General features: G+C 39.3%; 3 protein-coding genes across 8 annotated transcripts in view; 2 read left to right on the top strand and 1 right to left on the bottom strand.

Moving 5' to 3' along the window:
• Window positions 1-382: 382 nt before the first annotated feature.
• On the bottom strand, window positions 383-4,163 carry lyrm1 (LYR motif containing 1). Of its 4 annotated transcripts, none has more exons than XM_020606253.1 (6): window positions 4,066-4,149; window positions 3,387-3,450; window positions 2,945-3,135; window positions 2,789-2,849; window positions 2,517-2,548; window positions 383-2,418 (listed from the first exon to the last, which is right to left on the bottom strand). In XM_020606253.1, exons 3-6 carry the CDS (start codon window positions 3,101-3,103, stop codon window positions 2,305-2,307), a joined length of 366 nt encoding a protein of 121 aa, XP_020461909.1. In that variant the 5' UTR covers window positions 3,104-3,135; window positions 3,387-3,450; window positions 4,066-4,149; the 3' UTR covers window positions 383-2,304. The 4 variants fall into 4 exon arrangements, with proteins under 4 accessions (XP_020461909.1, XP_020461910.1, XP_020461908.1 ...); XM_020606254.1 differs by lacking the exon at window positions 4,066-4,149 and adding an exon at window positions 3,526-3,549; XM_020606252.1 differs by lacking the exon at window positions 3,387-3,450 and having other exon boundaries at window positions 390-2,418; window positions 4,066-4,159.
• Window positions 4,164-4,647: 484 nt separating this feature from the next.
• On the top strand, window positions 4,648-10,849 carry dcun1d3 (defective in cullin neddylation 1 domain containing 3). Its single transcript, XM_020606251.1, has 4 exons — window positions 4,648-4,937; window positions 5,919-6,001; window positions 6,699-7,240; window positions 9,068-10,849. The coding sequence occupies exons 3-4, from the start codon at window positions 6,810-6,812 to the stop codon at window positions 9,609-9,611; spliced, it is 975 nt and encodes a 324-aa protein (XP_020461907.1). The 5' UTR covers window positions 4,648-4,937; window positions 5,919-6,001; window positions 6,699-6,809; the 3' UTR covers window positions 9,612-10,849.
• Window positions 10,850-11,216: 367 nt separating this feature from the next.
• Window positions 11,217-12,396, top strand: part of katnip (katanin interacting protein) — a 22,412-nt gene continuing 21,232 nt past the window's right edge. For 2 of the 3 annotated variants that reach the window (XM_020606160.1, XM_020606158.1), the window contains exons 1-2: window positions 11,217-11,347; window positions 11,864-12,024. In XM_020606160.1, the coding sequence (XP_020461816.1) occupies window positions 12,007-12,024 (18 nt within the window). In that variant the 5' untranslated portion in view covers window positions 11,217-11,347; window positions 11,864-12,006. The other variant, XM_020606159.1, reaches the window with a different exon arrangement.

Below are 12,396 nucleotides of genomic sequence, written 5' to 3'. Positions count from 1 at the left end.
ACATATGAAGAAATCCATGTTTGTAATAAAAGAGCCACTACCTGCCATCATAAAGGTCAAAACACTGAATGTTGGACATTATCTGAGACAGTGGCCTTTTCCATTTTAAACCATGTTTACATTAGGTGTGGAATTTATTGAGCTCATTATTCAATAAATTCTAACATGAGCCAGAGTAACTATGAATCACTGAGCCTGCAGGACAGTGTCATTTCATCAATATCCGAATGAATCAACACAGAAAAGATCCTTTCTGCTCAGATTTCTAAACAAAATTAAAAGCAATGTAGCTGAACTTTACTGTGTTGGTGTCATTATTATGCTAAAATTGAAGCAGAAGCAGAAAAATGAAATATACAAGCAATCCTGATATTACACAATCTTCTTGTAATAAGCCAAAATATATAGAAATGTTGGATAGCATAACAGCTTGCTGAGTCTATTAATCTGAATATAAAATATGAAGAGTTTGAGATTTTATGCACAAAAAGTCACAATGCTTGTTAAAAATTAAGCTTAATAAAGGCCCTGTTAAAGAGGTCTGTTCGGCTGAGTTCAATAAATATTACATAATGTGATATGATATAGATCACCACAAATGATTTGCATGTTTGAAGTCTGCAATTCTCAACTTTGCTGATGTTTTATTTTTTATATCTTAAACCTGCAAATGCTTCATATCAAACATCAAATCTGTTGTTTAGGTCCACATGCTCAAGAACATAAACAAATATGAAATGAGTTACATTACCACTAGTACCAGTAGTTCCTCTGTCCAGCTTCAAACTTAATCATACAACTTAAAGATAACAAGTGTGTGTCTAAATAATAAAGGTTTAATATAACCCTGAACGATATCACTGAGGCAGTTAACCAAACAAATCTCCACTACCTCTTATACTGTATTACAGTCTGTATACTGCACAAATGTACAGTAGTACTGTATATTATTTGAAAAATGTCCAGAAAAGCAGTTTACTGTATTTCTTTCATCCAAAGAAGAAAAATGCAACACATTTGTCATATTTTAAGAAACTCAACAGTGACATATATGATCTTGCATAAGCATGATATACCAGTGTGGCATATTTCTCAAAAGGCAAAGCACAGGGTTAGTTTTCAAAGTAAAAGATTTTGCTATCTCACTGCAGCCTCCTCAGATCAGAAAAAAACACAACTGAAGCATCTTCACTACAGTTTACAATGCTCTGACAAGTGGGGAAACTCTGATGAGGATCATATGATATGACTGAAACCTCCACAGCAGCTACTAAATGGACTCGATAGTGAAGCTGTTTCCTCAAACCTTTTGTAATTAAAAGAAAAAAAACAAACAGGTGAAAATATGATAAAGTATGAATGTTTTAAGTCATTACGCTTTAAATCCTAATCCATCATAAACTTATTTCCCAGCTTTTGTTTCTTTTGTTTCTTCTCACAAAGTTGGCATGTCTTTCATTTCAGTTTTATCTCCTTTTTTATTCCTGTTCCTGTTTTGACGTCTTCTTGGACACTATCAGGTAAAATCTACTCCATTTTGTTATTGCATGTGCTTGGATGTCCGTTAGGAACAAAATGCAATGCACTTTAAAAGGCCCTCTTACTGTAAGTCCTTTGGCTCCCTGACGTCCACCTGACTCAGTACTTCCTCTGTAGTTCCTCAGAACTTTATAGGAAGTACACCATCTGCATTATGACTAGGTGACAATTACTTGTTTTCCAACTTCCTCTGTACTGTTGCCAGCATTTAATTCATATTTTCTATTTGGATAAACAAGCTGCCTATACTACAGAAGTGGCTCCTAAAAGGTGTGGTCATTGTTGCGTATGTCTCAAAGATCGTACATGTATACATGAATTCTTCACATCAATTCACAAATGTATTACTAGAATAAAAAGACCTACCTGCTAATGACATATTGTTGAAATGGATGTGTTTGTATTTTGAGACAATTTAAACACCAGCATTTATCTCTATACAAATATATTTTATACAAAAAGAATGTAAAGCTAGAAATTATTACAGTAATTTGAACAGAAAATGAATAAATATATAACTTGATCTTATATCACAGGCCACACCACAATGACAAGGTTCCAGAGTAAACACAAGCTGGAATTCCTCAGCTAAGTAGGAACTCATGTTTATACAGTTTTCAGTATAACAAAGACTTTTTCCTCAGTGGTGTGTGTTCCTCTATTAATGTTTGCAACAACTCAGCCCATGAGACCCACATGTGACTGCACTCTAGTTTGCCATTCTTGGTAACTCGAACCCTTGATGAGGATCAGGGATATGGAGCATCAGGTCTCGTCATGTGACTGTAAGTAAATTGGCTTGGCCTGCTTCCTCAGACGCTGCTGTGCCCGCAGCTTCCTGCCCTTCTGAGTTGCCAGTCCCAATGGTGGTAGGTAAGTCTATGGGAACAAGGTAATTTTCAACATTTCAAAATTTCTCAACAGCACAATAATGTAGACTGACAAAAAATGGTTTACTTGGTAAACTGGTAACTTACGGCCCTTGGATATGGGTTCCTGTAATGAAGACCTGTGGAAAAAAAGAAGTCTTGGCAGAAACTGTCACATCATGTAAAACCTTGACAGGATTTTACTGTTTCAAAGTAAATTCTACATTCCTGACAACATGACAAGACAAAAACGATGAAATCATGCTGAAATCATACATTGAACACACCAAACAGTGCTGCTTTAAGTTATTATTGTGACATTGAATCTGTGCAGGATTCAACTTAGTCCAAAGTTATGAAAGGAAACATTCCATTTTTACCTATTTCTATCCTTGCTTCACATTCTTCTATACACCTCTTTATTGATTCTTGATCTGTGAGCTGAAAAGAAGCACACAGAAGAAAGAATGAGTCATACAAGCTGCCAGGATACAACTGTACATTCATTGCTATGAGCAAATTATTGCCATTCACACCTGTTGGTTTTGTCTGAACAGAGTCCGAGCCTCTTGAAGTATGTACTTTCTCTCAGTCTCTGTGTCACTTGTAACTCCACTTTGTGCCTGCCAGGTTCGGACAATGCGAAATACCCGCATGTAGAGTGACAACACGGTCCTGCGAGTGGAAGTTGTCATCTGGGATCATAATCTGAGAACACAGCAGGTACCTATACAATGGAAAAAAAATAAGCTTGATGCTATTCCTCTTGTTCACCTAAGGTGAAAAAGCTTGAGGCCGAGGTAATTTCAATGGTGATTACACACAAAACTTTGTTACTCCAGCTGTTGTGTTTCTGCTTACTGCTCCACATGATGTAAAAAGTGCATATTAAGATTAAAAAAATCTTTTTAAAGCCTTCTGTGTCTGAGTAATCCATTGGGAGGCTTTGGAAAAAAACATTTGCTGCTGGGCCCTTACTGATTCTTCACTTTCCGCCTTGTGTGAATTGTATATGCTCCCTGTCACCTCCAGATTCCATTTACTGTAAACAAAATGCACACGACATACGATACATGCCAGCATAATTATTTGACCAGAGACCAAGGAAGTGACTTACACAGTGCATGAATAATACCACCAGTCCCAGATTTGATTAAGTCTTATTTAGTAACATACATCCTGTGAACAAAACAAAACCATAAAAAGCACAAATGTTACAACTAGGTTAGAACACAGGGCTCCTTCACAAGAAGGGGATACAAGGCAAGGTGCGCTTTTGTTGAAGTTGTACTGTAAGGGGGGCAAATTAGTCCAGGGCCCCGGGCAGTTGCTCGGTTTGTTACACAGCACTAAAACCAACACAGCTCTGGTTTCCAAACATACCCTTAAATACCTGTTGCATGGTTGAGTGTAAGATATTAATGGTGTGTTCTGGTATATGTTGAGATTAAAAGTCGTGAGGCTAATATCAGGAGACATGAAGCTATACTTTGCCATCACACGTCAACATGTAGCTAGTTAGCTATCAACACAAAATGAATATCTGCTGTTAAGAACCGAGTTAAACTAGTAGTAGGATGAGGCTTATTCACAATGACTTGCAATATTGTTATCAGTCATTAAGCTGTACAAGTTAACATGGCAAAACTTGACCTACCAAGTATGTTTGAAGAAGAATGGCTAGGACTCCCGTCGCTTTCTAGTACAGCATAAATAAATTTGTCGCCAGATGATGACGTTTCCCGACTGATATGATCTAAACGAGAATGTTTCGAAGAAGAAACGAATAAACACGGATAACGGAGTGCCTCTACTTTTTATCGTACATAAAGTTGGATATGTCCAACTTCTCTAAATTATTTGCAACATTTTTAGAGTTCACTATTTATGGACTTGGTTTAAGGCGTTTCACACTCACACCAGTTAACTGGTTTTGACTTAAGCGTTCATTCTGTCATGGGTCTGTGTTTAATGTCATCGCCCATACGTGCTTCTGTAATTGTTTTTACAGCAACTTATCCATATGGGTTCAATATAGCATTTACAACCACAATACTTTTTACAAATTAAAAGACGTGCTTTGTCGTTGCTGTCGCTGAGAAGAGGATCAGCTGTTGGTTGCTCGTGGGCAGGGAGGAAGTGATGCAGGAAAATGTCCATAAAGTAGCAACACTCAATGACTAAAAGGGGGAAGCACAAAGAAATACGCTGCTTTAGTCCTAGATGGTTTTTTTTTTTTTTTTTAAACTCACAGCAAAGAGCGTACATAATTCAAAATGGATTGAAAAGCGCACCCTGGTTGCAATATTTTACTTCTTGGTTTTCATAAAGTAGAATTGAATCTTATGTTGATGTGGAAGTTTTTGTCAGCTGCCAGCTAGTTAGCAAGCAATCTGAGTTAACGCGACGAGTTTGGCTCAGTTCGTTTCTGGTCGTATACGCTACCCTGGCAAACTTATTAACAACTTAATTTGTAGTGGCAGTCCAGAAGTAATGTTCATCAAATTCCACACACAGTTTTCCAAAAAGGTAAGTTTCCTCACAAGGACAACTGTGGTATCTCTTGGCGTCTTAATAAAAAAGACTTAGCTTAGCCGATAGCTAACTTTTAGTTAACCGAGCTGATGCTAGCTAGCTGTGGCGACGTCGTCAGGGCCAATCAGTTTTGATCTAAATGGCGATTATGTGTTATAAATCGGTAACAGCTTCATAATACGTGCTGTCTGAATTGGTGAATGTTTAAAACGCCAAATGTAAATTATCGTAACAATGTTTACATGACATTTTGGAGTGTTTTGCATGTTCCGTTTAGCTCACTTGATCCTGTTTATGTTCGCCAAAGAATATGACTTGGTAAAATAACATTAATGCTAGCTAACATTAGTTAGAGTCAGGCATCTAACCTAACAGAGCCTGTGTACTGGCAACCGTGGCTGTGTTTTGCACACATCATACATCTCTATTCTAGCTTTACTTTGTTATGCCTATTTCAGGACTAACAAAATACTTTGATTACTGGTTAAAGCCGTGTTTGCTAACCTAGCTTGCTGTGAATAAACTAATATTTCTAATGAATAAGGAGGCCTTCACACTGTACACCGCGTTAGTTAGGTACATTTAGCGAGAATGGACCTGAGAGAGGTTTGCCTCTACATGCCCAGTGCAATGATCACAGAGACAGACGATTTGTTGAAATGTGAGACACCAATCTTCGCTTAACAAGTGGAGTGATCACAACACAGTTAAAGTTAAAGTTGATTTCAGAAGACGGTTTAAGAAGTATTTAGAAGTTGTGAGTTTTGTAACAGAGCTCCTAAATTTTAATTTGGGACTCTCAGTATCAGTACCCTGTGAGAGGTTCTCACTGTACACCGTAAAATTCACAAACTGTTTGATTTCAGTAAATGAATAATCCTGAAATAAGTCATTGTTGGCAAAAACTGTCCTGCAGGCTGGGGAATGACGAGCTATCGCTTTCTGCTTATGATAGCAAGATAATGTGTCTTTCAGCATTATGGATGTCAAGGTCACAGTGATGGAGCAGAGTAGGAGGACACTTGGATCTGTGGCCAATGCCGTCTGAAGAACTGTCTGTAAGTAAGCTCATAACCAGCAGCTTTATCAGCTGATAACACTTAATGAGCTACATTTTATATGTTTAGATTGACAGTAGAATGATGCACTGCATTAACATGTACACATGAAATCTTATAGAACACAAGATGATAGTAAAAAAAAAAAAAAACAAGCACAAAAGTTTAAGTTAAACAGCAAGATAAAGTTGTACAAATGTGCTTATTATAATTGCCTATCAGTGGCTAACTGTGGTGACATTTCCTTTTATGCAACAAAACCAATTCTACTTTGATGGGTTGCTCTGGCATCAGTGATGTTTTTAGTGATTGTTTTTAAATATTATTTTTTGTAGCAGTTGCTGTGCTAACCTGCACAGTGTAAGTATTGCATGTATACACACAGACTTTTCCCTGGTCTTGACTGTTTAGTGTTTTTAAGTGTGGCAGTGCAAGACATGAATTGTGGCAGATCAGGTTTAGCTTCTTGACCTTCAGTTCAACAGTGCCAGTAGTTTCATCCATTAGGGGTAGGAGGAAAAAATGGTTTTACACTAGAATTGAGATTCATATATTCTGTGATTCTAAATCAATTCAGACATGCTAAAAATTGATTTTTGTCACAATGTTGATGGAGCAAAAGAGGTGGAACTATGCGACTGTCTCTGTTTTGAGGTGTGTTTTATGATAGAATATTTTTGATTGTTGTTGACATCAGGCCTGAGGGTATGTTGAGACGTCTCGCCAGACCAGAGCAGAGGCGTCTAGGTGGTTCGGACGGGGACTGAAGGTGAGGTGGAAAGACAGACGAGGGACCAGGGAGAAAGACATGGGCCAGTGTGTCACCAAGTGTAAGAATCCAACGTCCTCACTCGGCAGTAAGAGTGGAGACAAGGACAGCGGCTCCAAGTCCCATCACAAGAAAGTTGGCGGTGGCCACAAAGAAGAGCCCAGTGCCCCATGTAGCAAAGCCACCAGCGAGCTGTCGAATGGCACCAAGGCCATGGAGGTTACAGTGGAATCACCCATCATTCCTACAGCGATCGGGGAACTACACAAGGACGAGTGTTTGGATGGAGATGGGCTGTCTATGCTCCGTATTGAGGAGCTGTTCTGCTGCTACAAGGACGAACAGGAAGATGCCATCTTGGAGGAAGGCATGGAGAGGTTTTGTAATGATCTCTGTGTGGACCCAGCAGAATTTCGTGTGCTTGTTCTTGCCTGGAAGTTTCAAGCAGCCACCATGTGCAAGTTTACAAGGTAAGGTGAAGTTGTGGGGAATGGAGCATGTTGTTTTCAGTGGTATTTGTTTGTCAGGGTAAACTAGCATGACTACTGTGTAGTAATCAGCTGTAGGTGAGAATTGAACATTCTGATACAGATATTTCCTTATTTCAGATGACTAAAAAACTGTTTAATCAGTGCCTGCCAAGATTGTAATTACCCAATGTGATTCTGTTTTCATGTATTTGGAAAAACTCATGGAGACAAGTGTAGACTACTATAACTCATTTATATAAAACATGTCACATTTATTTGGTATTTCTTTGCCATTTCTCAGTGTGTTCTGGTGTCAGATGCCACATAACCTCACCGTCCTGTCTCTCTACATGTATCCTGTTTTCATCTTTCCTGTCATTATGTCTTGCTAAGGTGAAAATACAAAATGTCCCCTCCAAAAAATGTCAAGGGAATAAGGCCTGTTGGGATATTATTGGTTACTTACAGCCCAATCAATGTCTGAAACGTAACCTTAACCACCAACATGTAACCTGTGAACTCCTTCATTCCCTGCACACCAGCTATCAGAAACCTCTCAGTGCCCTCCGTATAATATTAAAACCTATTCCTAACACAGCTTTGCAGGCAGCACATTGTGTGTGTGGAGCCCTTTGTGGAGAGGTGCTGTCGAAGCTTCCTGTGACTCAGACTCATTGAACAGTACTGGCAGCAGTGTGGAGATATTAGCTTCTAAAGGTATTGAGTGGTACTGCCCTCTGTAACCAGTCTAATATTTTCAATTATTTTCTGCTTGGTCAGTAAGTCTTGTTCCATTCTCATTCATTGTCATTTCATAATGACATATCTGAAGAGCTGGGCAGAGTTTGGTGGAGCAGGGAGAGGGAGTGCTGGGTGGAGCAGAGGGGATTGATTTGGAGTTTCATGGTAGCACTTAAGTTACATACTGTAGTTTTAAACTTGACTATTTTGTTCATGCTGGGGATCCAGTTTTCCTGACACTATGTGCTAATGTAAAGGTAGCTGTTAAACCCATCTTTTCTAATATAGACTGCATTCACTAATTTTGACTTGTATATTGCAACATTGCTGTCAATGTTGCTGTTAATACTGCTTATTTTGTTATATTACACAGCCTTATGCTGGTTTACTGTTTGCACATTAGGAGCCGATGTACCTGAGTCGAATTCCTTGTGTGTCCGTCACACCTGGCCAATAAAGCTGATTCTGATTTTGATTCTGATTCTATATAAAGGCAGGCTGTTGACATATCTCCACATAATCAGCATTGTGTTCAAAGATTCCCGTTGGTTTGCACATCGTTGAGAATATCACCCTCTGCCCCTGACGGCGCTGCCAAGTAAACCAAAAACATAAACATTTAGACATGCCAAAAAGTTTTTAGAAATCTGATGAAAATAAGACATCTCTGAAGTTGGCCAGAAATGATCACATTTAGTGGAGTGTGTATTATAGCTATAACAAATGGCACACACTTGGGATGTAATTTCAGTTTAAGTGATTCCTGATATCAACAACTTGGTTTTAAACAGTTATTGCCTGATACTGCTGATGCCATACTCTGGTTACCAATATGTTTCACTGTCAAATAATGTGTGTTAAAGCTGTGTATATTACAGTACATTTAACTTTGAAGGCCTGTATTGTTGTAAGGCAATTTATTGTTGCTCTTGGAAAATTTGACTCTGGTGCTGCTCCCATAGCTTTGTTGAGATGTGTAATTTTTTTTTCTTTTTTTTTTTTTTTTTTGCTTCTTGGCCCCATCATTCTTAGTGTAATGGTCAAGTGGCATTCTGATATCCAGTCCTGTTTAATTTGTGTTTTCAGAAAGGAGTTTGTGGAGGGCTGCAAGGCCATCCAGGCAGACAGCCTTGAGGGCATCTGCTCTCGTTTCCCTTGCATGCTGCTGGACGCCCAGGGTGAGGAAAACTTCAAGGACCTGTACCGATTCACCTTCCAGTTTGGCCTGGACGCTGAGGAGGGCCAACGCTCTCTGCAGCACGAAATAGCCATTGCCCTGTGGCGCCTGGTTTTCACCCAGGACACACCTGTGATCCTTGAGCGCTGGCTTGACTTCCTAGCGGAGAACCCTTCAGGTATTCGGGGTATCTCAAGGGACACGTGGAACATGTTCCTCAATTTCACCCAGGCAATTGGGCCGGACCTGAGCAACTACAGCGAGGATGAGGCCTGGCCTAGCCTCTTCGACACCTTTGTGGAGTGGGAGCTGGAGCGTAGGAAAAAAGAGGACGAACAGGTACTGTTGGCAAAGGAGGAAGAGGGGAGGTGTACTGAGACAGAGTGTTCTCCCACCACAGACAGACTTGAAACAGAGGGAAGCCGTGGCTCACAGACATGGGGGGGGCACTGACCAGGAAACAAACATTTGTGATAGAAGATGTGACAAAGTGAACTGTACATCTGTGAATCATTGAGTGAATATTAGTATTACCATAACAGCTGTTAATTTCTCTCTCCTTTTCTGTTGGGGTGGGATTCATGCTTTGCAGCTTTTTGGTTGTTTTTGAAAGGGCTCTAAGAACAGCTATTTTTTAAGCACTTCTATTTAAGTTATTGTTTTACCCTTTTCTCCTCCCATGTGTGTTTTTTGCAATTGGACATGAATATGTTCATTTTAATCTACCTACCAAAACCCACCAGAGTAAGCAAAGACTTGGCTTGAAAAGTAGGCAACAAACAGCCATATAGACACTTCATTCTGACATGGTACAACTGCGGATGGTTGATTTTGCATAAGGAAACACTTAATAGTTAAGAAGAAGGGAAATTTGCATAATATGGCTACAAATCATTTTTACTACCGAAATTTGAGATTTATTGTGAGGGTCAGAGAAAATATCTGTTGGATTGTACACTTTTTAACTTGCAGTGCTGTGAGGATGATTGGGTTGAACTGCTATTGCCTTCAACTGTTGGGCTGCAATTATATGGCAAACTACAACTCTGTCACAAGAGGCATTTTGTCATTCAAAATATTATGAATGAGGTTTACATTTGTAACCTTAATTCAAAGTTTTAATGTTCAAGTTGGTTTCAAGCTGGTAACAGACCCACCCTCTCTTCTGTTTGAGTGTCTTTGAGTGCTACAGGTGCAGTGAGCAGCTTTGTTTAAGCAGCTGGCTGTACCTCTTTTGACCTATCATCTACAGTTATGTCCACCTACTTTGAAGAAGTGGTTAAGTCTATACAACTTTGACAGCTTTTCTTAGATGTTTCATTGATCTTGTAGGAAGTCTGTAACACAGCAAATTGGCAAAAACTAGGTCTTGGTCATTTCTGGACAGATGATATTTAAGCCTACAATATATTCAGGACTGTTTAAACTGGGCGCTACACAAAGCTTATACTGTTTACCTTCAGGATTTTGAGTCTTGAATTGCTATACAAAAAAAAAACGTGTGCGCACTTCACAAATAATGTTGATTGCTGCTGGTGATGGCTGTAATGAATTGCACAAAAACCAATGGCATGCTAAGTTGTTAGACTTGCAGTGCTTTGCAGAGAGATTTTCAACCACATTATTTCCATTTTAAACCTTTTCCAAACTGTAGTTTGATCTTAAGTATAGCCTGGGCTGTTTTGGACTGAGTGTTAACTAGATGTGCTGGCTAATCAAAGAGCCTGTGGTAAGAGGGTGACCGTAACCTGATCTGTTTGGTTTACATCTACAATGGTTTTATTTCAGCCCCACTTTGTCCTTTTATATATATATATGTATATATATATAATGTATTTATTTATAATAATAAAACAGTGTTGAACTTTTGACTGCTGACCATGAAATGTCTGACTTTATTTTCACAGGACTTTAAATTTCTTGGTACCTCCTGCTATGCTCGTGCTGAACGACATATTTGCATATTACTGTCTTCAGTAGTATGCAGACAGAAGTGAGGTTTTGCAGAACAGAGATTTGTGCAGACTTGTGGATGCTGTGGGCGTGTCCGGACACTGGTACGGCTTTCTCCATTGGTGGACAGCTATCCTGGTTACCAACCAACAACACACTGGGCAGTGAGCACATGAAAAAGAAACACATCTGTAGTTAATTTTAAGGCTAATGGCTCACAAAGTACCATTTTGCAGGTACTGTAAGTATTTGTATCTGATAATTATTGAAACCGGAGTAAAGGTTGTACAAGAATATGAGCGTAAAAGACAGTTTTGTGTCATTTCATGTTAACTAGCTAACATGCTAACTCAGGCGTTCAGTTTGTTGATAGCGTCGTTGCAACTTGCTAACGCAGCATCTGTCGCTACACCGAGGAGTTAATTTATGCGATAAAGTGTTAACCCGTTAGCGTCGTGGAAACTGACAGGGAGCACTGTGACGTTAACATAGTAAGCAATGGCTAGCGTGCTAGCTGTGAACAAACTTAACAAAATTAACGTTAGCGTTACCACACATCTGGCAGCTCCCTGCACGAGTACTCGGGTCAGCGGTAACGTTATGCTAAGCTGTTAAAATAGGCGGGTTAGGTTTAGCTTGGAAATTGCGGTTATTTTATTATGTATATGCGTTTGTTTTTTCCGAAGCGTCCAGGGGTGGGTCGACATTTTTAAACGAACTGCATTAAACGTAATTTAGATTTTCTATCACAGGTAACCCCTTGCTGCTCATCTGTGTCTCTCTGCTGTGGTAATGAAACACAACACACACGTCAGTTATTTGATTTGAAGAGAGATCGGCCTTCTCCAAAATAATGGGATAGGGTTATGTGAACAGCATCCTTTGCAGCCATACAATGGATATCGTTACCGAGGTAAGCAAAGATCGCTTTATGGTAAGGGCTCATCTACTCTGTCAGTAGTTTACTTAACATCAGAGAATATCACGAAACTCTTTAATTTCCAGGGCATTTTACAGTAATGTCCCAGCTGTCATTTTGTGTCACTAACAAGTGTTTTCTATTCTTTATTTAAATGTATTTGCCTCTTCTGCTCCTGACACTGACCGATGCTGTAGCCTAGTTGACATGTAGCAGCTAAGTAAGAGCTTTGTGATTTTTCTTTCGATCGTCTTGCATGATATTATATAAAATGAAGTGGCATGAGCTGTTGGTGACTGTGTTATGCAAGATCCGATACTCCTTCCAAAGCTCATTCAATGTTTTAATGAGATTGTTACATTTTAG

Source organism: Monopterus albus, unplaced genomic scaffold, assembly GCF_001952655.1.
Source record: "Monopterus albus unplaced genomic scaffold, M_albus_1.0 scaffold76.1, whole genome shotgun sequence".
NCBI classification, from domain to species: Eukaryota; Metazoa; Chordata; class Actinopteri; order Synbranchiformes; family Synbranchidae; genus Monopterus; species Monopterus albus.
This window is presented reverse-complemented; position numbering and strand designations above follow the sequence as displayed.

What these genes read in the sequence shown, in the direction of transcription:
- lyrm1 (XM_020606252.1), bottom strand. Translation starts at nt 3,103, where the DNA reads ATGACAACTTCCACTCGCAGGACCGTGTTGTCACTCTACATGCGGGTA. An exon ending in TGTTCAGACAAAACCAACAG is followed by an intron (nt 2,850 to 2,944) that starts GTGTGAATGGCA and finishes GCTTCTTTTCAG; the next exon opens with CTCACAGATCAAGAATCAAT. An exon ending in GGAACCCATATCCAAGGGCC is followed by an intron (nt 2,419 to 2,516) that starts GTAAGTTACCAG and finishes TTGTTCCCATAG; the next exon opens with ACTTACCTACCACCATTGGG.
- dcun1d3 (XM_020606251.1), top strand. Translation starts at nt 6,810, where the DNA reads ATGGGCCAGTGTGTCACCAAGTGTAAGAATCCAACGTCCTCACTCGGC. An exon ending in ACCATGTGCAAGTTTACAAG is followed by an intron (nt 7,241 to 9,067) that starts GTAAGGTGAAGT and finishes TTGTGTTTTCAG; the next exon opens with AAAGGAGTTTGTGGAGGGCT.